The sequence below is a fragment of the Neofelis nebulosa genome, chromosome 4 (genome assembly GCF_028018385.1).
Source record: "Neofelis nebulosa isolate mNeoNeb1 chromosome 4, mNeoNeb1.pri, whole genome shotgun sequence".
Taxonomy (NCBI): Eukaryota; Metazoa; Chordata; class Mammalia; order Carnivora; family Felidae; genus Neofelis; species Neofelis nebulosa.
This window is the reverse complement of record NC_080785.1, coordinates 155,207,642-155,231,930: the sequence shown is the minus strand read 5'-3', so window position 1 is coordinate 155,231,930 and position 24,289 is coordinate 155,207,642. Positions and strand designations below refer to the sequence as shown.

Here is a 24,289-nt window from a genome sequence, read left to right as displayed (position 1 = left end):
CCCTCCTCCTGACATCCAGTTCCCTGACTCACATGCCTTCTAGACACCAATGACCTCAAACCTGCTGTCTGATCCTGAACCTCCACCTGGCTACCTACTGCTTACCCGGCATCGCTGCTTATGTGTAATACACAGTTGGCCAGGACAGAAGCTTTGATTTCTCTCCAAAATCTGTTCTCCTAGATGTTCCCATTTACTAAATGGCACCAATAATCCCCTAGAGCTGCTCAAGCGAAGGCTCTGGACGGCACACTGTCCAGTCCCTCTCCATTCGGTCAATCAACCCTTCTGCACAGAGCTTCTCAGACCTAGCTGAACACAAGGGACACCTGGGAGCTTTAAAGCACCCTAACACCCAGGGCTCTGCCCCAAACCAATCAGAGCAGAATCTCTGGGGGTGGGGCCCGGGCACCGGTACTCTTTCAAAGCTCCCTAAAGTAGTCCAATGTGTAGCCAGGTTTGAGAATCAGTGGCTGAAAAGATACTCCAAATCCAATAGCTTCTGCCCAGATTCACAGCTCCCATTTTGGTCTGAGCCACTACCCCGTCCTGTGTGGGCCACTGCAATCCCGGTGATCTTCCTGGGTCTCTGCCCCACCTCCATCACAAGCACAAGGCACTGTCGTTTTAAAAATCAGGTTATGCCGGGGCGCCTAGGTGGCTCAGTCGGTTAACTGTCCAACTTCGACTCAGGTCATGATCTCGTAGTTCATGGGTTTGAGCCCCGCGTTGGGCTCTGTGCTGGCAGGCCGGAGCCCGCTTCGGATTCTGTGTCTCCCTCTCTCTCTCTCTGCCCCTCCCCTGCTCGTACTCTGTCTCTTTCCCTGTCTCTCAAAATTAAATAAACATTAAAAAAAAAAAAATCAGGTTACGTCATGCCTCTCTGATGGCTTCCTGCTGCATTTAGGGTAAAGACCAAAGCTTTCGTGAGGCCCTCAGGGTCCTGCCCAATCTGGCTTCTACCCACCTCTTCTGGCTCCTCTTGCCCCAACTCACCACGCTTCGGTCACCCAGGTCTTAGTCCTGTTCCTCAAACACCCCAAGCACGCGCCCACCTCTGGGCCTTTGCACCTGCTCTCTCCTCTTCCCGGAAGGCTCTGCCCTCAAAGCTTCGTTTGCCTGACTCACAGCTTCGTGGTCTCAGTCAGGTGGCACTGCTCTGAGGTCTTCTCAGACTCCCTTCAGGTAAAGAAGGCCCCCTGCGCCGCAGAAAAGTCACTGCCACATCACCTCGGTCACACCCTTCGACTGTCTCTAAAACACTCATCGCTGTTTGAAATTCCCTTGTTCTCATATGTCTTCACTGCCTGACCCCTGTGCCGGGATGCGAGCTTCAGGCGGGCAGGGGCGTCTGGTCTGACTTGCTCACAGCTGTGTCCATTGCTCAAAAAGGACCTTTCACAGAGGAGGCACTCAATGCACATGCCATTCATTGGATCCCATCCCGCGGTGCCCCCAGGGCTCCTCCTCACCACCGCCAGAGTGATCCCTGTAAGATGACAGCTGTATCTTGCCACTTTTTTTTTTTTTTTAATGTGCATTTATTTTTGAGAGAGAGACGGAGACACAGAATCCGAAGCAGGCTCCGGGCTCCGAGCTGTCAGCACAGAGCCCGATGCGGGGCTCGAACTCTCAACCATGAGATCGTGACCTGGGCCGAAGTCCGACGCTTAACTGACTAAGCCACCCAGGCACCCTGCCACTCTTTTATTTAAAATCCTCAGGGGCTCTAGACTGCCCCTGGTCACCCAACTGCTTTGGCACTCCGCCCACACCGCCAGCCCAAACCTATCGCCCTCCTAAGTTCCCACCATCGCAAACAGCTCCTGGGGGCCTCGAGGAGCCACATGCCTGCGTTCCTGTGTCTTTGTCCATGTTACTCTCTCTGCCTGGCACACCAGCAGTGTCCTCCCTCCCTACCGCCCGTCACCTCCCCTAACAGCATACACAGCGCTCACAAGACCTGGCTTGGGCGTGCCGAGCGGCCAACGCCGTCCAGACTGGTGAACGTCCCCGCCCTTGCTCTTCCACGGCAACTGGCGCTTTCCTCCGCCACAGCCTCAGTCGCCCGGGGCTGGCCTCACCCGTCTTCTCTAGACAGAGGGCACCCCGATCATAACCGGGCACAGGCTTCCCCTCAATTATAAACCGTTCTCCTTACGTCGCTTTGCTTTTCCAAGAGACCTACTTTAGTACCTGTTTTTGCCAACCGAAACAAATCTGAAGAGGGTGCTTTGCTCTTACAAAACGGCAACTGCTTCTTCGCTTTATGTGATTCTAGCTTATGAAAGGTTTCCCGGGAACTCTCTGTTCTCAGATAGCAGGGGAAATCTGAACTTGGTTTCCTTCAGGCGCCGACTGTCTGGTGACCCCGCAGAAGGTGCTGGCGCGAGAAGAGGGGCTATCTGGACGCGGAACTGAGCTGCGAAAGCTGCTCTCCCCGGGGGATGGGGTAACACCCACCACCTGAACCCGCAGGAAAGGGAGCCCTCTGAGAAGGGAACCAGCCCGGGACCCAGGGTCTCTAGTTTGCTCTCCCCGGGGCTCACAGAAACAAAGTCTGTGTGGCCACTGCCGTTAGCGGTGTCTTCCCTTTCCTAATTTAAACACACTCGTCCTACGCACTCAAACAATTAAGCCACAGGAGGTCTTTATCAAATCACGCGCTCTCCTTTCCCTACACAAGATAATGAACGGGAACAGAGGATTTAATGCCAGGGTACACGACATTCAATGGCCACTTGCACAGCTGGTATATTTCGCTAAGTCCTCAGGCAGAACACCACCGCTTTCCCCACGGATATTCACCAAGAGGCACTTGCTGCGGCCTGAAACAGGCTTGTCCAGCTTTTCAGGAAAAGGCGAGCCTCGCCCAAACAAAGTGAAGGCCATTTCCGTGCAGGTTCCTGGAATTGGATATGGCTTTAATTTCGAGAGCACCTAGCTGCAGTCCTGTCTTCACCGGGAAGCCCCGGCCTGACCAAACTCCCCCCGGCCCCCGAGCATGCTTGCCACTCTGATGACCGGCCCCCAGTCGCCATGCTTATTGGGCTGAGCCTTTCTAACTAGAGGCTGGATTTCACCTGGACCGGAGCTCTCCCAGAGCAGCCTCCATTAACGTCTGCATCAGTATACGGACAGAATCATTCGACCAAGACGGGTAAGCTGTGGCACTGATGGCGTCCTCCGGGGGCCCTGAGTCCACTTCCCCACCCCAGCCCTGGCCCTCCTGATCTCCACACGCCCAAGGTCCAGGGGAAGGAACATGCAGGCTGCGGCCATGCCAGGACCAGAGGAGCAGAGTGTGGGCTGGTCAAAACAAGCCCAGACATACTCACGGGGTCCGTCAGCATGGCCCGGCAGTGGGAAGCCAGGGCCAAGAAGGCCAGCAGGTTGAACACGATTCCGTTGATGACGCTGTACACATAGTCTCGGGATGGAATCAGCATGACAAAGAGGACCACAAACTCCGCGTAAAGGACCAGAAACCAGGTGACAATGGCACAGGCAATGCCACAGCCGTCGCGGATAAACCACATGGTTCCCACAGGACCGGGGTGGGGAGGTGGGACGCACTTCTCCGGCTGGAGGTATTCTGGCTTCCGCTCAATGTCTCGGAAGTGGTGGGTGGGGATAAGCATCATAAGCTATTCTGTCCATACTGGCATCTGGAAGAGAAGAAAGAACCCAGAAATTTGGCGTTGTCTTGTTATCAAGGAGACCTGACAAAATTATCTTTCCAAAGCGAGCCATGAGGATCGATGTGCGAACTTCCTGCAGGAAAGCCGCCTAAACCTTCTGTTCATTTAAAATGTGAGTTCTTGGGGCGCCTGGGTGGGTCGTTCAGTTAAGTGTCCAACTTCGGCTCAGGTCATGATCTCACGGTCCGTGGGTTCGAGCCCTGTGTCGGGCTCTGAGCTGACAGCTCAGAGCCTGGAGCCCGTTTCAGATTCTGTGTCTCCCTCTCTCTGTGACCCTCCCCCGTTCATGCTCTGTCTCTCTCTGTCTCAAAAATAAATAAACGTTAAAAAAAAAAATTATAAAAATAAATAAATAAATAAATAAATAAATAAATAAATAAATAAAATGTGAGTTCTTGGGGCGCCTCGATGGCTCAGTTGACTGAGCATCCCACTTCGGCTCAGGTCACGATCTCGCGATTTGTGAGTTCCAGCCCCGCGTCGGGCTCTGTGCTGACAGCTCAGAACCCGGAGCCTGCTTCGGATTCTATGTCTCTCTCTCCTCTGCCCCTCCCCCACTTTCTCTCTCTCTAAAAAGTAAATAAACATTAAAAAAATAATAATAATTAAATAAATAAATAAAATGTGAGTTCGTGGGGTACCTGGCCGCTAGAGCATGTGACTCCTGATCTTGGGGTTGTGAGTCTGGGCCCCATGCTGGGCACAGAGTTTCCTTTAAAAAAAAAAAAAAAAAAAAAAAAAAGTGAGTTCTCAGCTCTCTTCCCTATTTCTAATTTTTTTTTTCAACGTTTTTTATTTATTTTTGGGACAGAGAGAGACAGAGCATGAACGGGGGAGGGGCAGAGAGAGAGGGAGACACAGAATCGGAAATAGGCTCCAGGCTCCGAGCCATCGGCCCAGAGCCTGACGCGGGGCTTGAACCCACGGACTGTGAGATCGTGACCTGGCTGAAGTCGGATGCTTAATCGACTGCGCCACCCAGGCGCCCCTCTCTTCCCTATTTCTGAGAGTTAACTTAGCGTTTGCAAAATAGCGCCACCTTGCCCAAAGCCTTCCCATGACAGATAATGAAAAGGGAGCCTTTGAAGGGCAAATGCCTCACCCAAGGTCAGCCAGACCAACAGCTACACACAGGACACCAGCTCAGAAGTGGGACTAGAACGCGGGTCTCTTCATTTGTTAGGGATCTGCTGGGAAGACAGTGTCTCAACAGATTATATTCCAGTTGTGACTTCAAAGGCAAGATGGGGCACAGAGTGCCAAGCACTCTGGGAGAACTCTTCAGTGTTAACACTGCTGCCTCTACACCAAGGACAAACCCAGAGACTGATGTTGAGGCTGTCTGCGGTTAACAGGGATGAGCAGAACGAGAGTACCTGCTTCACCAGAACCAGGCTTAAGCTGCAACCATTAAGTTGCAGTCTAACTTACGGGGGGGCGCCTGGGTGGCTTAGTCAGTTGAGCGTCTGACTTCAGCTCAGGTCATGATCTCACGGTTCGTGGGTTCGAGCCCCACATGGGGCTCTGTGCTAATAAATAGCTTGGAGCTTGGAGCCTGCTTCAGATTCTGTGTCTCCCTCTCTCTCTGCCCCTCCCCCGCTCGTTCTCTCTCTCTCTCAAAAATGAATAAACATTAAAAATTAAAAAAAAAAAAGACATGCTAACTTACTACTGCATTAGCTGATGGTAAAGGCAAAACCTAGATAGGGAAGGTTCTCGAAACAAACCAGGCTTTTTAATCCTAGGGCCAAAACGGTTGATTTTCCGGGAATAAGAGACTCCCTTAGCTCTGCCCTCCTCTTGGGTGACGGGGTCAAGTGGAGAATGTTGGACAATGAGTCCAACAGTGTGTCCGCACCGCCTGGCTGTGGGGCTCCATGGGCCTTGGTCGCCTCACCTGCCTCCTCACCCCAGCCTCCTCGTCAAAGGGCTGGTGTGAGGGCCGATGGAGCAGGAGGTGCCCGTGATGAATCCCGTAGCCTGGAATAGCCCTCACACACCACGCACGTATTGTCTCTAGGAAAGACATCCATTCCTTCCTAAACAAGCGCTGAGCAACATGCCCCTTTTTCCTAATGGCTGCAGCTCGCGTCTCTGGAGACAGCAACGAAATAGCTAAGGATCGATAATGAAGTCTATCTGTCCACGGCACGCGCCACAAAACATAGCAAGTACAGATTTCCCTCCTCCGATTCTTTATCGTACACGTGGCGGCCTGTTGCATCACCAGATGGGTTTCTCAGTCACAAACCGTGCCGGCGGGGGCTGACCCTGATGGCGGGGCCGCAGAGAAGCCGCCGTAGCACAGTCCGCAGCACAGCAAAGGACATCTTGGTCCTCTGAGAATGCTACTCACTTCGTAGCAGAGGAAATCGTTCAAAAGCAGCACTGGCGACGTGTGTTTTTCTGAAGACCGTGGCTCTAAAGGGCAGGTGCAAACTTTCAATGGTTGTGTCGGCTTTTTCTCACCCTTTGCCTTCTGCCTCCACTGCCTCCTTCCCCCACAGAGAAAGAGCATCTGGACTGAATACGCTACCATCATGACGAGTACGGATGTGTCTAGAAAGCTGAGAGGGTACAGCAGTAACTACTACTCAAAACGACAGACATTCTGAACTCAAAAGTTGCACAGACTAATAATGAAAGAACAAGGCCAGGGCCTCCCCTCCCAGCACGGCGGAGAATTAGTGGCCGAAAGGCAGCTAAACGCGTAGTGTGTACCTGTCCAAAGCAACGTCGACTCAACAAATACTCAAGAGGGACTATCACATGCTGGGTACCCTCTGCTGGGAGCTGAGGAAAGAGAAGTCACAACACACAGGGAATGGCCATCCCAAGTAGGAGTAAGAGCAGCAGTTCCCAATAGGCCACCAACCAGAATCTTCTAACAAAGCAAGCCAGTGCTGTCCACAAGACAATGGCAACCAGTGTTGCCAGTGACAACTCAGAGGCATTAAAGATGTAAGTATACCTTCTGAAGCACCACACGGAAGGACAGCAGGAGCTTGTAGACAGGGATGTCTAGGACTCGACCTGGGCCCAGCAAATTCTAAAATTCCCAGCTCCGCTCAACCCAAAGCCAACAAGTGGAAGGCTGAAATCCCACGAAATCCCACAGCGATTCGAAAGCTGATCGAAGCTCCCCATTTTGACAATGCCCATGTTATTCCCTTGGTTTTTCCTGCTGCCGTACGGATTTGTGGGTACTGAGGCTCTAAACCAATAAAGTTGTATCGGACCACAGCCATGCCATTTGGACACATATTGTCTATGTCTGCTTTTGTACTGCATTGGCACCGCTGAGCAGCCGTGAGGGAGGCTGGCTGACCGGCAAGCCTGGAGTATTTACTCTCTAGCTCTGTGCAGAAGTTTGCTGACCTACGGTTTCAGGCCGTTGTTAGCCACCCACTGAGCAGCTCAGTGTGACACTGGCGGTCGGTCACAACTCGCCCCACCCCTCCAACATCTGTGGCAGCATAACCTCCTGTCCTCTGCAGCCTGGGCATCAGCTCACTTGTGTACTCCACCAAGCTCTTCAATGATCAGAAAGGCGTGTGTGTGTTTTTTGGATGTTTATCCATTTTTGGGGCGCCTGGGTGGCTCAGTCGGTCAAGCGTCCGACGTCAGCTCAGGTCACGATCTCGCGGTCCGTGAGTTCGAGCCCCGCGTCGGGCTCTGTGCTGACAGCTCAGAGCCTGGAGCCTGCTTCCGATTCTGTGTCTCCCTCTCTCTCTGCCCCTCCCCCATTCATGCTCTGTCTCTCTCTGTCTCAAAAATAAATAAACGTTTAAAAAAAAATAAATGTTTATCCGTTTTTGAGAGAGAAAGGGAGACACAGAACCGGAAGCAGGCTCCACACTCTGAGCTGTCAGCACAGAGCCCGACGCGGGGCTCAAACTCATGAACTGGGAGATTGTGACCTGAGCTGAAGTTGGACGCTTAACCGACTGAGCCACCCAAGCGCCCCAAGGTGTGAATTTTTGAAATGCACGATCACTGCAAATAAATTTTAGAACGATGCTCCTGTTCAGATATTTCCAGTGATGAAATTATGCTCACAGTATATTTGGACTAGTTGACTGTATTCTGTCCTCTGACAGTTACTCATTCTTGACTACAAAATGGCAATGTGAGTAAACTGGGGTGATGTTTCGTATGTGTGATTGTGCTGAGGAATAGGCCTTTCCGCAGAAGTAAATTTCCCGGTAACCACGTTTTAACCATTAGGATGGTTAAGATAGAAATGAAAAATAAAAAATGCAAGTAAGATAAAGACAAAAAAAAGATACTGACAGCTGTCCCTGTCTTAAGTACAATAACCATCCATTTCTTTGGAGTGACTTAAGGTCATTACCCAGAACATCAATTACTGGAGTGTGTTAGGTAACGATGTCCTCAGGGGTTACAGAGATTCACTGCGGACTCTCGGCCTCACACCAGCTGGCCTGTTCAGACTACTATAATTTTAATTCCAACGTCTCCTTTGTATGGTTGTCTTCCTGTTCCATTGCTGGCTACTGTCATTTCTGTGTCTACAGTGACTCCCGACAAGTTGTCCATTTATGATCACTGACGGGCCGAAGGCTGGAAAACAAATGAAACTAAACCACGATTAGATTTCTTTGTAACAGAAGGGTACTCATTTTAGGTAACAGGACTTTAGGAAGATGCTATGTTCTCCCGCCAAACAGTTCCTGGGCTGGATGTCTTTTCATTAGCCCAGGGCCTGGCACATAGTGGCCACTTACTATGCGTGTCATTACACGAATGCTGGAGTAAAATGCCTTGAGTAAAAGGCCCACCTCTGGAGGCCCCGTGTGCCTTACTTTCAGGGGCATGGCCATATTCTAGATGGTGGAGGGTGCACCAAGTAGGACTATGAAGTAGGTGGAGGGCCATGACTCTTTCTTAAGTAACTGGAATGTTCCATCCTTAAACAATGCGGGACCAGATGTGTATAGAGGAGCTCTGTTGTCCTGTTGCCCCTCGTTGGTGAGGGACAGTCTGCGATCTGGGAAAGCACTCGGCCAAGGGCACACCAGGCAGAGCCAGACACCAAGTGTTGGGCTGAAGTTCACACTCTAACCCACACTTTAGAGTCTCAAAATACCCTGCTCAAAACCAATCAAGGCATACTGTTATAAAAAGTGCACCTAACCCCCAGGCCCCTTAAGAGGAATGAAGTAGTGTTCCAGTAAGGATTTGTTCCTTCAATTAGCCAACTAAGAATCTGAGAAATACGGGGGAAAACTCACCTGGAGCAAACCGCACACCTTCCCTTCACTCTGCCCCTGAAGACAGCACTCAGAAAGCCAAACACTGACCTCTTTTCCTTTTCTAGTTTGAATTGGGGAAACTCTAATCCTTGGGGGTGAGAAGTGGCTCTTTGCCCATAACCTACTCCCCACATGAGAGTCCTTGCTTGCAAGAGTTGGGCAGAACTGTTTGCTCAGGCCTCTGGGGCGCGCACGGAGTGTTTGCTCAGGCCTCTGGGGCGCACACGCAAGGAGGCTGGTGGGGGGGGGAGGCTTCAATCCTGCCTGCCAGCTCATGCCCTCGGAGGGGCAGCCTCCTCCATTCTCCCTCTCCACCCCTTTCATCTCATTCCTTTGCCCTGTTTACCCTCTTAACTCTGTCTTCAATTCAATTTGTTTCAATTCAAAAAGATATTCATGGAGCAGCCACTATATATATATATAAGGAGCTATGCAGGGGGCTCCCACACAAGGGATGGTGAGGGCAATAATGTGTATGTGCTGCCCTGTTGGGGCCCTGCCATTCTTCTCTCCCCGCTCCCATCTGCTAAGACTAGTCTTATTTGCTCTGTTCTATTAACCTGCAGGTCCCATTTCGCTTAGCATTGGAGCCTGGTATCTCATGAGTTTATGCTCAAATCAGTATTTCTTGAGTGAACAGATACAGAAACTGCACAGACCCACCCCACAATGATCCTAACACGCAGGTTTCTAATGAACAGCACAATGGAGAGGCAAACAGCACCACCCCAAAGCAAACAAAGCCCAGAAGTGAGATAAATAGGCTTTCTCACGGCCAGGACATCTAAAGGGAGGGGCTCTGAGCAGGCCACGGAGCCAGGTGAAGTGTTCTGCCCAAAGGCAGGGGGAGTGGTGATGCAGCCCGGGGGAGCAGGATGTCCAGGGTGCTGTGCGTGAGTGTGCACACACCTGGGCTGTGTCGGGCACAGGGGGTGGGGGTGTTAGGTGGAAATGAAGCTTTAAAGGCAGGGCTGGGGCGCCTGGGTGGCTCAGTCGGTTAAGCGTCCGGCTTCGGCTCAGGTCACGATCTCGCGGTCCGTGAGTTCGGGCCCCGAGTCGGGCTCTGTGCTGCCAGCTCAGAGCCCGGAGCCCATTTCAGATTCTGCGTCTCCCTCTGTCTCTGCCCCTCCCCCGTTCACGCTCTGTCTCTCTCTGTCTCAAAAATAAATAAACGTTAAAAAAAGTTTTTTTTTAAAGGCAGGGTTATGTTCTGTAGGCCGTTTTACAAGGCCTTGAGCTTCATGATGAGTTGGGACTTCACCCTGGGGGTACTGGTGAGGCACCCCAGTCTCTGAGAAAGCTCTGAGGATGGTAATCACGCTATTAGTAAGGCCCCTTGGGCACCGCTGACAGGCAAGAAAGACGAGACAGACGAGAGGGTTCAGTGTCCACCAGAGGCCAAAGAGCCCAGAGAGGCACTCAGGCAACAGGTGAGAGTTCCAGCTGGGTGGAAGGAGGTTTTCTGTTCCTCTTCCATGCTGTTTCTGAAGAAAGACTGAAAACAGTGATCATTTTGCAATTTTAATTACAGTAATTGTGTTGTGGTTTTTTTGGCCAAGGGTTCTGTAGCATTAAAAAGAGTTGGCCTGTCCACACGTAATCCAGGCCCGAAGTAATTATTCTTCCGCCTGGCAGAGGAGTGCAGCGAGGTCCAGAAAGGCAGAGGGACTAAGCCCTGGGGGTAAGGAAGTCCAAGGTGGATTCACAGAAGCAGAGGGGACTTCTGAGGCTCCCTAGAGCTAGAGATCCACACGAGAAGGAAGATGCACTGGCAGAATGACCATCTGAGCTCTGTCGGGGGCAGTGTGGGGTAAATCTAAGGAAATCCTCTAGCCTTCCTTCTTAGACTTTCAGGAACAAAACGCAAGAAATGACTGAAATTAGTGTTAATTCCCTGAAACAAAAACACATGCCACTGCATCTGGTCCGGAGCACTGCCTCCAGATCCATCAATAACTCACACGCTTCATTATCCCTGACCACAAGTGTGCCCTTCCACTCACGCAGACAGGCAGACACAAATGTGGTTAGTGAAACGCAGCCCGGGGCCCTACAAGCCCCAGGGACTGGGGTGTGGCGTTGGCTTTGCGGGATGCCGCTTATGACTCAGTTCCCGTGCTGCCCATCCACAGCGGAGCCACACCAAAGGGGTCTGAGAGGCTGATGCTAAGGCCAAGTTCACAGGCCCCATCTCCCTGTGGCCCATCTGCAGGTTGACCATCAGCGATGGGAAGGGTCCAGATCTAGTGCCTGGACTTAATCATCGTTTGTCGAATGAGGAGCAAATCCTTATAAATCCAACACCTGCCCTAAGACAACTGACCCAAAGCCCAGGCTTTATGCGCAAGGATCAAAGCCATGACATGCAAGTTCTGTGCTGGATGCATCAGAGTCCCCAAACTCAACTGTTCTCAATCCAACAAGGGTCCCAGGGACGGCAGATCCTCTCAGATTGCCAACTTCACCGGCTTTCATGACATAAGATCCTATACTGAAGTCATGGATTAGCGGAGCTAGATCTGAAATCCTTAGAAGCATCTCGAAGTACTTTGTGAATTTTACTTTCCTAAGACACCACACCCACTCACGTTCTCACATCCACGCATGCAGTCACCCATAGCATAGAAGAAGGTTTTGGGACTGTACAGATTTAAAGCAGCATAAACAAACCCAACCATTATGGCTTGTATGAAATATCTGTCTGCATCAACTCCAATCAGGTGCAATTTTTTTCCCTTGACATAGAGAAAAGGATCATACAAATACTCAAAAAACAATTTTTTTTTTTTTTTTTTTTTTTAAGGATTAGGCTTTCTGGATCCCTACAAGTGGGAACTATATAGTTGAAACTCAATTTCATCCCCTTAAAGAGGGGGGAGCAGATGTCATGAACATAGCAAGGTAGTAGAAACCCTTAACTAGAAGGCTTTTGGCTTAGGTCAAAATTTGTTTCAGGTGAATAGTTAACATGTGAATAAATCTAGTATTATGCTGAATTGCCGTGGGGGGGGGGCTTGTCTTGTATCCTCTTGAACTTGCCCTAAATGTTGCACTCTCAATTAAACTAACTTTTACTGCAGTTAAATAACTCTGTCCACCCCTACAATCCCTTAAAAGGCCCCCTGGAAGAAAGTAGCATCTTTTCTGATATTTCTACCGTTTTTCTCAATTCATCTTAACGTTAAGAAATTCATCTTAACGAGTATATCAATAACCTTCCTGGTTTAAATTCCACTGTCTCAAGAATATGGTGTCTGCCTCTTTTAGAATTTCTCACATTTCAGAGTGATAGACTTAAGAGCGTTCAAAAGCCAGCCCTACAATTTCAAAGATGAATAAACGGTCTATATCCTAGAAGCTTTAGAAAGGAACCTGAAGCAAAGTAAAAGACGAATTAATCGGAACTACAATTCTCTTAATTTGTGCTAGGATCTAAAAGGGTTGTAAATTTTATACCCATTTTTTATCATTTATTTTTCCTTCGAAGATTTTATTTTTAAGTAAGCCCTAAACCCCGTGTGGGGCTCAAACTTACAACCCTGAGATAAAAAGTCGCAAGCTCTACCGACTGAGGCAGCCAGGAGTCCCAATTTTATGCCCATGTTTAGATGGTTCTCAGAAAAACAAAGAATGAGCCCCGAATCACTATGTTTGATATATTTCATTAAAAACAAAACCAAAAACAAAATGAGTCACTAAACTTTTTTTTCCCCAAAAGGTAAGGGTGTGGTTCAAAGGAAAGGTGCCTTATCATCTGTATCACAAGCTGCCAGCCAAGGAGGGTGTCCAGGCAGGGAAAGCACCTGGCCTGTTCTAGGTCAACATGATTTCCTCCCTCCGTGGAGGGTCTGTCACGCTCTGCCCGCCTCTTGTCTTCTGACATACTCAACCTTCAACAAAACACTTAAAGAAAACAAAACAAAACGGTAAAACATCACATCCCCAAGCCAAATCCTATAGACATTAAAGTTTATGGAGAAAATCAGGTAGTGGTCAGTAAGCTAAATTTGCCTTCGTGCCTCATAACTGGCCTTTCTTTCTTTCTTATTTATTTATTTATGATGAAAGCACAAGTAGGGGAGGTCCAAAGAGAGAGGGAGACAGAGGATCCAAGTGGGCTCTGTGTTCACAGCAGCGAGCCCGATGCGGGGCTTGAACTCACAAACCGTGAGATCATGACCTGAGCCGAAGTCCGTGCTTGACTGACTGAGCCACCCAGGTACCCCCGGCCACACCTTCTTTTAAAACCCACTTGTGGGGCGCCTGGGTGGCGCAGTCGGTTAAGCGTCCGACTTCAGCCAGGTCACGATCTCGCGGTCCGTGAGTTCGAGCCCCGCATCAGGCTCTGGGCTGATGGCTCGGAGCCTGGAGCCTGCTTCCGATTCTGTGTCTCCCTCTCTCTCTGCCCCTCCCCCGTTCATGCTCTGTCTCTCTCTGTCCCAAAAATAAATAAAAAACGTTGGAAAAAAAAAAATTAAAAAAAAAAAAAAACCCACTTGTGTGCACACGCAGACTTCTAACAGTAGGCCTTCATTTCAGAACAGAGTCTGGGATTTGGACGGCTCATGGGGGCTAACAGTCCTTCCACTAGTTCACCACCTCGTGACTTTCTAGATCTATTAAAAAAACACACACCCGGGGCGCCTGGGTGGCGCAGTCGGTTGGGCGTCCGACTTCAGCCAGGTCACGATCTCGCGGTCCGTGAGTTCGAGCCCCGCGTCAGGCTCTGGGCTGATGGCTCAGAGCCTGGAGCCTGTTTCCGATTCTGTGTCTCCCTCTCTCTCTGCGCCTCCCCCGTTCATGCTCTGTCTCTCTCTGTCCCAAAAATAAATAAACGTTGAAAAAAAAAAAAAAAATTAAAAAAAAAAAACACACACCCGCATATAGGATGCCGTAACATAGGTCACAAACGTTGGGGATCAGTAGGAACTACACTCGTTTGGGTAAACTTTCTCCTTTTCTTTTTTTTTTTCTTTTTTTTTCTTTTTTTATTTTTTTTATTTTTTTTGGGACAGAGAGAGACATAGCATGAACGGGGGAGGGGCAGAGAGAGAGAGGGAGACACAGAATCGGAAACAGGCTCCAGGCTCCGAGCCATCAGCCCAGAGCCCGACGCGGGGCTCGAACTCACGGACCGCGAGATCGTGACCTGGCTGAAGTCGGCCGCTTAACCGACTGCGCCACCCAGGCGCCCCAACTTTCTCCTTTTCTAGGCATGCTTCGTGATATGCAATAACAATGTGGAAAATTCACGAGACTTTAAACAAGACCATGCTTAAAATTAACTGATTAAAAAATAAAAATCAGGGGCGCCTGGGTGGCTCAGTCAGTTAAGTGTCCGACTTCGGCTCAGGTCACGATCTCGTGGTTCATGCGTTCCAGCCCCGCGTCGGGCTCTGTGCTGACAGCTCGGAGCCTGGGGCCTGCTTCGGATTCTGTGTCTTCCTCTCTCTCTGCCCCTCCCGTGCTCGTGTTCTCTGTCTCCCTCTCTCTCTCAAAAATAACTAAACATTAAAACAAATTTTTTAAATAAAATAAATAAATAAATAAATAAATTAAAAAAAATCACTGTCTGGGCCAGAATTTTAGAGCTGGAAGGAAACTTAAAGACCATCTATTCGATTTTGGTCAAACTCCTTCTGTTTCATAGATGAGGAAATCAAAGCCCATTGGAGATTTTGTCGAAAATATAAGTTTTAGACAAAACATGCAGTGCTGTCTTCAGGCATGCACCAACATGAACTAAATGCCTATGATGAGGGAGGACATAGATAAAGCATTTCATTAAAAATTTTTTTTTTTGGGGCGCCTGGGTGGCGCAGTCGGTTAAGCGTCCGACTTCAGCCAGGTCACGATCTCGCGGTCCGTGAGTTCAAGCCCCGCGTCAGGCTCTGGGCTGATGGCTCGGAGCCTGGAGCCTGTTTCCGATTCTGTGTCTCCCTCTCTCTCTGCCCCTCCCCCGTTCATGCTCTGTCTCTCTCTGTCCCAAAAATAAATAAAAAACGTTGAAAAAAAAATTAAAAAAAAAAAAATTTTTTTTTAACACACAGCCTTTCAGAAAGAGACTGTAGGAATTACCTGACCTCTTCCAAACTCTGGTTCAGCCTGTTTTTTGGGGGGTGGGTGAGAGGGAGAGAGAAAGAAAAAGAGAGAGAAAGAGAAAGAGAATCCCAAGCAGGCTCCACACTGTCAGCACAGAGCCCCAAACAGGGCTTGAACCCACGAATCGTGGGCCCAGATCAAGAGTTAGACGCTCAACTGACTAAGGCACCGAGGTGCTCCGTGGTCCAGCCCGCTCTATAGATAGGTAAAGAAATGAAGCTCTACGGGCACCCGGGTGGCTCAGTCGGTTGAGTGTCCGACTTCGGCTCAGGTCGTGATCTCACAGCTCATGGGTTCGAGCCCCGCGTCAGGCTCTGTGCTGACCGCTTGCTCAGAGCCTGGAGCCTGCTTCAGATTCTGTCTCCTTCTCTCTCTGTCCCTTCCCTGCTCACGCTTTGTCTCGCTCTGTTTCTCAAAAATAAGTAAATGTAAAACAAAACAAAACAAAAAAAAAAGAAATAAAGCTCCAGGAGTGAGTTCAACTTCCAAAAAAACATCTAGAGAGGGGGCTAACTTCCCCTCTCGGTCTAGTGGACGGTATCTACCACTGGCTTGTGCTGCCATCTCCCTGAAGGAACTCCTTCCAGAAATCTGCAACTTAGCAGCAAACTCTTTCCAAAGGTAACAATGTATCACCAACCTAGCTACCTTCAACCCGGTCAGAGTGTGTTACTCTCACTGAATAGGAACCCTTTGTAATCAGGTGCAGTGGTCTCATCTGGCCCTGAACTGCCTTCTGGCCTCTGTCCGGGTAGGCACGCTGAATGTAAGGGCGGGGCCCGGATTCTTCCTGGGGGTCTACTACCTGCCAGGCATCGGGCTGGGCGCTAGACATGTCTCATCTGGTTTGATCTGCACATCTACTCTATCTTGTCGATATAAACCCTGGCTTTCCCATCCCCCTTTGAGATGAGGAAACCGAGGCATGGAGAGATTTGCCTAAGTTCCTATTTCTTTTTTTTTTTTTAAATGTTTATTTATTTTTGACAGAGAGAGAGAGAGAGAGAGAGAGAGAGAATGAGAATGAGTGGGGGAGGGGCAGAGGGAGAGGGAGACACAGAATCTAAAGCAGCTCCAGGCTCTGTGCTGACAGAGAACCCCGATGAAGGGGCTCCAACCCACAAACCGTGAGATCATGACCTGAGCCAAAGTCATGCTCAACCAACTGAGCAAGATTTTTTTTTAATGTTTTTATTTATTTTTGAGACAGAGACAGAGCATGAGCAGGGGAGGGGCAGAGAGATGGGGAGACACAGAATCTGAAGCGGGCACCAGGCTCTGAGCTCTCAGCAGAGCCTGACGCGGGGCTCGAACTCACGGAGTGGGAGATCGTGACCTGAGCCGAAAGCTCAACCGACTGAGCCACCCAGGTGCCCCGCTGAGTTCCTATTTCTAAGAAGCAGTTGACAGGGTACGCTCCCAAGCCTGCTCTCATTCCAGAGCCTGCTGTTTACGCCTCACTACAACCATTCATTTTGCCCCATAACTAGAAAACCAAAGGGAGAGGTGTACTGGGGCCTCCACCGTGACCTTGGGGGACTTACTGTTTGGTGTCCTGCCCACACACGGTTATGAGGAGGTGGCGGTATCGGGTGGGCCACGTGTGGGGGCGTTCACAGGCCCCAGGCCTGAACTTAAGCATTCTGTTCTCTCAGGTGGGGCCCTGGCTGAGCACCAGCGAACATTTGGAAGGCTGATCCTGCCTTAACCTAGGAAGCAGGAAGGATGTGAAGCTTCAGCCAGGAGAGTCGCCCTAAGATTGGGTCCCTCAAACCTGCTTCTGTTGAGGAATGCTTCTTGTGGGGCCAAGTTCCAGCACGCTGCTTTTTCGGGGAGAAAGCCCCCCCATGCTAGGCAGAGACCAACCAGCAAAGGGTCCCACCTGAGGGTGCTGAAAACAGCACCTGCCCCCACACTGTGCCACGTGCGGACAAGCAGCCACTGTGACATCACCCAGGCAAGAGCTTGGCTTTTTGAAAGACTAAAAGCAAAAGCCCCTGGAGGGATCTGAGAAGAGCTACGAGAGAGAAAGAGAAAACAGTCACTGCAATGGCACCGGGCCACAAGCAGGGCAGCCATTTAGCTTTCAGATGTCTGATACCACTTATCCCAGACATCAGTAAGTGCCATGCAAGAGCAGAGCCTTGGAGGAGCCCGGGACCAAGGAACAAGGCTGTCCAAGTCCGTAGCCCCTGCCTACCAAGGCAACAGGCTCTCTGGCACCTATCTGAGGGCTCTGGAGACAGATGGATGCTAGTGCTAAATGAATACTGGGCTTGGAGTCAGGACGCCAGAATTCTATTCCCACTCCTACAGCTTCCTATCTCATGATCTCCGGCAAGACAGTTGCCCTCCCTGGACCTCAGTGTCTTCATCCATAACTATATATTTTTTAATGTTTATTTTTGAGAGAGAGAGAATGAGTGGGGGAGGGCCAGAGAGAGAGGGAGACACAGAATCTGAAGCCGGCTCCAGGCTCCGAGCTGTTGGCACAGAGCCCGATGTGGGGCTCGAACCCATGAACCATGAGATCATGACCTGAGTCGAAGTCAGACGCTTAAAATAACTGAGCCACCCAGGAGCCCCAGTGTCATCTTCTACAAAACAAGAGAGAAGACTGAGCTGATTGCTAAGATCCCTTTCAGGGTTGAGATTCTGATTCCTTTGTTCTCGTGAACAAATTCAATATTTTCATTGTGAATTTCTTGGGTTTTATATTTCTACCAAATATTGTTTGTTAATATTCAAACAGAAATCCACCAGTAACTGTTAGCAATCTTCCTGAGCGTGTTCAGTTTTTCAATCAAGTATGGCATGTAGGGGCACCTGGGTGGCTCAGTCGGTTGAACGTCCGACTTTGGCGCGGGTCATGATCTCGCGGTCTGTGAGTTCGAGCCCCGCATCAGGCTCTGTGCTGATGGCTCAGAGCCCGGAGCCTGCTTCGGATCCTGTGTCTCCCTCTCTCTCTGCCCCTCCCCTGCTCATGCTCGGTCTCTCTCTGTCTCAGAAATAAATAAAACATTAAAAAAAAAATTTCTTTTTTTAAAGTATGGCATGTAATTACCATTTCCTTTTGTTAATCCACTTAATTTTTTTTTTTCAGAGTGGAAAAAGCACTATCAAAATGCATCCAAATGGTAAAAGAGAGAAATCTTGTAATAAATTTTATTTTATTTTTGGTAGAGAGAGAATGTGCAAATTGGGGGGAGGGGGAGGGAGAATCTTAAGCAGGCTCCACGCTCAGCTCAGAGCCTGATGTGGGGCTTGACCCCATGACCCTGGGATCACAACCTGAACCGAATTCAAGAATCGGATGCTTAACTGAGTCACCCAGGTGCCCCAAAGAGAGAAACCTTAAAATCTAATGACCATTTTTCATTGTTTAAGTAATGATCGGTCCTGAGCTTTATTTACCATCTGGTAAAGATACAGATTTTAGGGTAAAATGAGGCTTAGAGAGGTTAACTGACTTACTCAAAATCACAAAAAATGACGTGAGCAAAGCCCAGATCACTGGAGTAGACACCCAGTAGTCTTTCCACCATAGATCATTATTTTCCTCATCATCTGGCCTTTCTAGATTGTCTGCTATCTCTTGGTTTAGGAACACACACATAGCAAAGCCAATACTTAGTGCAACAGAACCGTGGCCAGAACTGCCTTTGTCCCGTTAGGTTTATTTTTCTAAGGTGAGGTATCTATCCCACCCAAAGGCATTCCATCCCCACAGACCCTGACAAGGAGAAATTCATGTCTCGGGTGGCCCAGAAAATTCAGGGTTCAAATGTCAAGTTTCTACCTCCCTGGAAGGTTCTAGTTTGGAGGAGAGAAAAGATGGAGTTTTCTTGGTATTTCCCTGCATTTCTTGGAAGAATAACTGAACTAGGTGGGACACAGAACTGGAGCCTTCTTACCTTCAGAGTTCACAGCCAGGAATAACCTAGCCGTTGTTTCTGGAAATCCGCTTTCAAAGAGGAAAGCAAAGGATGAAAACATGCAAAACCAGGAAGAAACTGGAGGCATGGCATTTGCTTCCTTTTTTTCCCCAACAGGTCAATATCCAGACCTCACTCCACCATTTCTGTTCGGATTCTGTGGCTATCAGCATGTGTAAGTGTGCTTAAGTATTTCCAGATTTGCTAATCAGAATATGTGACCTCTTTTTTTCCACACGTAAGAAGCACCCCGCTGCCCTCTCAAAATGAAACACAGGTGAAGACCCTTCCTCTAATGAGAATAAGCGTCACCCATGTATTCCTATCAATTTTTCTACCAGTGGAATTACAAGTTGTAATTTCTAGAAGAGCAAGACCTGCTGGCCTGACTGACAGGTTATTTACATCGAGTGTGTTTTCAGACAAGGTACAGGCAGGGCAAATCAGAGGGTTTAAAGGAAACAGTTCTATAGGGAAACCGGGTCGCTCACTTTTGCTTTTCTGGAGTGCTGGGCTGATTGTGAAAATGCAAAGGTAAAGAAAAGCCTAGAACTTGGCTACCTCTCTTAAAGACTGGAAAGAAGATGTTCCCCTGCTGGGCTTTGAAGAGCTCTCTGCAACTTTGACCCCACAGACTCAGCATTGCCCCAAGCTCTTCCGTAACTGGCTTTTATTGCTTTAATTAACCAAGGCTAGGTGGGACAGATTTACTCCACCTCTGTAATGTCATTGTTGCTTGCGAGTGGCTGGCAGCAGGCCTTTACCTCTCCCCCTTGATGCCTGGCCTGCACAATTAGCGCCTTATTATAGGTTGGCCTCACGTCTAATTGCTACACGGGCTCAACTGAGCACTTTGTTTCATTGTCTTGTTCATGCGCTTGTTCAAGTGCCTGGGCTCCCCAGCTAGAGTAAATCCTAAACTCCTTTTAGGCAGGTGTGTTTAGTGTCTCATCTCTTTGGGCCCACAAGAACACTAGACACTCCCAGGCCTGCAAACAAACACTTCCTGTTTGAAGAGCTTCCGGATGTCTATTCTGGGAGGAAGGCACATGGTTAGAATCTGGGTCTCCATGCCTATCTCAGTCCTCCGTCCCAGATCCATCATCCTTCTCTGTTGTTGAGGGCTCTCCTCAGCTACTCTGAGTTAAGCTGTACTTGGCCTGTATGTAACCTTTTCCCTTATCTAAAAGGATCGACTGAGGGGCGCCTGAGTGGCTCAGCGGGTTAAGCGGCCGACTTCTGCTCAGGTCACGAGCTCGCGGTTCGTGGGTTCGAGCCCTGTGTCGGGCCCCGTGCTACAGCCCAGAGCCTGGAGCCTGCTTTGGATTCTGTATCTCCCTCTCTCCCTGCCCCTCCCCCACTCTCGTTCTTTCTCTCACAATTAAAATAAACATTAAAAAAATAATACAAGGGTTGACTGAAACAGACATCGGAGTGTCCCCCTCAGCACCACGTTCTATGTAGTTTTCTACATTTCCTTTAGAAAAAGGATTCCAGGGATGTGAACTTATGTTTGAAGAGCTCCTTTGTTTTTGGAATAAAAAGTACAGCTTCTAGGGCAGTTATCAATTCCATAACAAACACAGGCCTCCTTCACCAAATACTCCAGCAAAACAAAGGGGAGCCTGGTGGGAAGACTGCATAAAGGGATGGTTAGGAGTGCAAGGATGGGAGCTGGATTGCCTGGTCTCAAATCCTGGCCCTGCCATTTTTCTAGTCATGTGACCTGTGACCTTGATCAAGACAATCGACCTCTCTGCCCCTCAGTTTCCCAATATGTAAAACTGGGATAATACTTGCCTCATAGGGCTCATGTGAGGATCGAATCGGTTAAGAACAGTGCTGGGCACATAACGGGCACTATGTAAGTTAGTGTTAAATAAAAATTAATAGAGTACAGAGATTCAGAATGGACAGACCTACAAAACAGTATGCCCCCCAAGGAATCTGACAGTGATGGGAAAACATGTTGGTTTTATAGACTAAGGTGTTACCCTTGGCTTCTTCGTTTTCTGGCTAATGTGCATTCTTTGAACTGCTTCAATAATTCAAAAAAGAAGTCTGAGTTTGTGAGTTTTAAACATGTGTAATGCATTGTCACAACCAATGTGATAAAAATGTTTTGGAAACATTGGAATAGAATGATTAGTGAAGGTGCTGTTGTTTCAGTAGAGAATTTAAAGTAAACATTCCACTGTTTACACCTTTCAGACCTAGTCAGCCTAAAATGTCAGACATCATTCATAATGTTAATATCATAATAATATTATTATTGTCAACCCTTCTCCAGCAAGGAAACTTTAACCAATTGTCAGGGGAGTGGTTCAAATATATGTTCTATATTTTTAAAGACCTGTTGAAAGATTTCTATATAAAGATGATTCCATGGTATCCAACTCAGACTCTTCCTTCTTTTTAAAAAAATTTTTTTTAATGTTTATTTTTGAGAGAGAGAGAGACAGAGCGCAAGCGGGGGAGGGGCAGAGAGCGAGGGAGACACAGAATCTGAAGCAGGCTCCAGGCTCAGAGCTGTCAGCACAGAGCCCAACGCAGAGCTCCAACTCCCGAACCGCAAGACCATGACCTGAGTCTAAGCTGGACGCCTACCCGACTGAGCCCCCCTTCTGTCTTTTCTGATCTGTCCATTTGCTGCCACCTTTTAAACCTTCAATCCTCTTAGATATCCTAGCTACTAAAATTCCATGTCCAGGGTCTCTACTTTCTGAGCAATCTTCTAGAAGAAAATATCATTTCTAAATTTTTTTTTTCCAACGTTTTTTATTTATTTTTGGGACAGAGAGAGACAGAGCATGAACGGGGGAGGGGCAGAGAGAGAGGGAGACACAGAATCGGAAACAGGCTCCAGGCTCCGAGCCATCAGCCCAGAGCCTGACGCGGGGCTCGAACTCACGGACCGTGAGATCGTGACCTGGCTGAAGTCGGCCGCTTAACCGACTGCGCCACCCAGGCGCCCCAGAAAATATCATTTCTAACATCAGCAGTCCCTTGTTACCTCATCAGAAAGATCCCCATGTGCCACAACAGGTGGGGCACCTGTGCTTTCATTCAGAAGAAAACCCTTACGGCTTCACCTCTCCCAGTTTCCCTGAAGGGCAAAGTCCAACCATGTGAGATGTCTTCCCTATAAGTGCACCTACAGAGAACTATGTAGAGACATAAGAAAGAACTGATGTCCAGTCTACTAAGAAGTGATCATTTATTTTGGAACTCAGCAGTTTAGAACTTAAAGAGTATGGGCAGGTCCTTCTTCCCTGTACCCTCCTCTGACCCACCTCCCTAACCCCAGTGTGCTCATTGGTGCCACCATCATAGCTCTTAACCATGTCCTGTGGTTAGGTTGACCCAGAGCCCTTCCCTCTGCCTGGGGAGCTTCTCTGGGCAGAAGTTGTGTTTTATTTGTTTTAGTGTTCCAAGGTTGGCACAAAGCCCATCCATAGTAAGCTCTCAGTAATCTGTGAAACAGTACTGAAGCTACTATCTGAGAAATACATTCTTTAGATGATTAAGCTGTCAAGGGTTATTGTACTTTCGCTTTTGAGAACAGGGAGGCTCCTTAGAAGAGGGACATTTGGAAAAGTCATCAGATCCCCTTGCTTCAATCACTTTGGGTTAACTTTCCCCCATCTATCCACATAACCTTTTTAAAATCTGTACATACCCTATCTGCCTCACCTTAATGGGCTCCTTCAGTGACCCTATATTCACCTTGCAGGTATCCTTTCTGGATATCTAAGGCCCATACTTTCACTTCGCTACGGCCAGGTCTGGCTTTTTTTCGGCGGGGGGGGGGGGGGGGGGGGCAACAGTCCACAGCTCCCAGCGATCACTCCCTCAGGCCGAGCTTCCAGCCATCGCTGGAGATGGCTGGGCACTGTGTCCTTCGCCAGCGCCGGTTACCAAGACTCTGCCCCCTCCTCTGGGAGAATGCTCCAGCGACCACCCCGGACAAGGGGGATCCTGCAAGGTTCTGGGTGTGCGTCTGGTCAGCCCCAGAGAGCGGGCAGGGAGGTGGAATCCTTGGGGTGTAGGACGCCTCGGGACTAATGGGCACTCACTTCTGGCTCGGACCCTTCCCACCGAGAAGGAAGTAAAGAGGGCTTCAACGTCTCTTCTTTTCAACCATTCTAGGGACTAGGGAAACGCAGGAGGGAGGGCGGGGGGTGGGGGAAGAGAGGAGGAGAGCAAGGAGACAGCCCCTCAGGACAATCACGACGTCCGCCTCCCCTCACTCGGGGTCGGTCTCTCTTCTCTCTCTCCCTCTCCCTCTGCCTCTCGCTCTCTCTCTCACACACACACACGCACACACGCGCGCACGCACGACCTGCTACTTCAACTCCAGCTCCCACCAAACTGCGACGCGCGCCTCTCCCACTGCAAGTCCTAAGCTCCCGCCCCGGCCCACGCCTCTGGCCTCACCCCAGCCTTTTTCACTCAACCCCAGTTCCCCCTCCCCACTGACCGTGAAGCCGGAGGCAGTTCCCCAGTCCCAGGCCCCCGGTGGGGCTCCCACCGCCGCCGCCGTCGCCTCCCCCTGCAGCCCCCGACCCGGGACCCGGCCTCGGGCTGCAGCGATGGCTCCCCGGCACGAGGCGCCGCGGCTTCCTGGACTCGTCCAGACACGGGGCGGCGCGCAGGAGAAGCCCATCGAGCTGCCGGCGGTGGCGGCAGCAGCGGTGGCTGCAGGAGCGGCCGCCGCGCCAGCTGATGACGCACAGCGCATGGGTTGGGCGGGGGGGGGGGGGGGCGCGGCCGGCGCGGGAGCGACGCGAGCTGATGACGTGCGGCGAACGGGGCGGCTTGGCAGCATGGCGTCCGTGGCGCTGAGCGAGGCCGAGAAGGTGTATATCGTGCACGGCGTTCAGGTAGCTACGCCGCGGCGTCAGGCCCCGGGTGCCCCTGGCCCTGCGCGTCTCGGCGCGCCCTCGGTTCGCTGGGGAGGCGGCGGCCAGGCGGCGCGCTGGGTTTACCTTGTGGTTAGAAAGCACTGCGGCCGGCGTGTACCGCCCGAAACGCGCGATGCGGTTGTGTTCAGGACCCCACGGCGAGCGTCCACTTAGGACTGTGTGCGTACCTGCAGCCTTCCGCGTGTACAAGGTTCCAAACCTGGATGGGAAGGGGTGGGCAGTCCCTGAGGCCTTTTCTCAATGAGGGAGCATCGCCCCCGGGACAGACTGGTCAGCTCTCGCGCGTCGCATCACTGGGCTGAGCCTCGCTTTTCTCTACTAGGAAATGGGGGTTGGCGGTGGGCTTCTGG

The 24,289-nt window shown here is 50.0% G+C and overlaps 2 protein-coding genes across 13 annotated transcripts in view; one reads left to right on the top strand and one right to left on the bottom strand.

The window, feature by feature from the left end:
• The window catches only part of ZDHHC3 (zinc finger DHHC-type palmitoyltransferase 3), a 59,042-nt gene extending 35,408 nt beyond the window's left edge, over nt 1-23,634 (bottom strand). The window contains exons 1-3 of one of the 12 annotated variants that reach the window (XM_058727264.1): nt 23,495-23,634; nt 3,335-3,668; nt 2,809-2,906 (exon numbers count right to left, since the gene is read on the bottom strand). In XM_058727264.1, coding sequence (XP_058583247.1) covers nt 2,809-2,906; nt 3,335-3,644 — 408 coding nt within the window. In that variant the 5' untranslated portion in view covers nt 3,645-3,668; nt 23,495-23,634. Of the gene's footprint in view, nt 1-2,808; nt 2,907-3,334; nt 3,669-5,598; nt 6,128-16,623; nt 16,984-23,494 lie in introns of those variants that run through there. The other 11 variants (XM_058727262.1, XM_058727266.1, XM_058727267.1 and 8 more) reach the window with 11 other exon arrangements.
• A 143-nt stretch (nt 23,635-23,777) lies between these two features.
• Nucleotides 23,778-24,289, top strand: part of EXOSC7 (exosome component 7) — a 37,268-nt gene continuing 36,756 nt past the window's right edge. Inside the window, exon 1 of the mRNA XM_058727260.1 lies at nt 23,778-23,897. Coding sequence (XP_058583243.1) covers nt 23,841-23,897 — 57 coding nt within the window. The 5' untranslated portion in view covers nt 23,778-23,840. The remainder of the gene's footprint in view (nt 23,898-24,289) is intronic.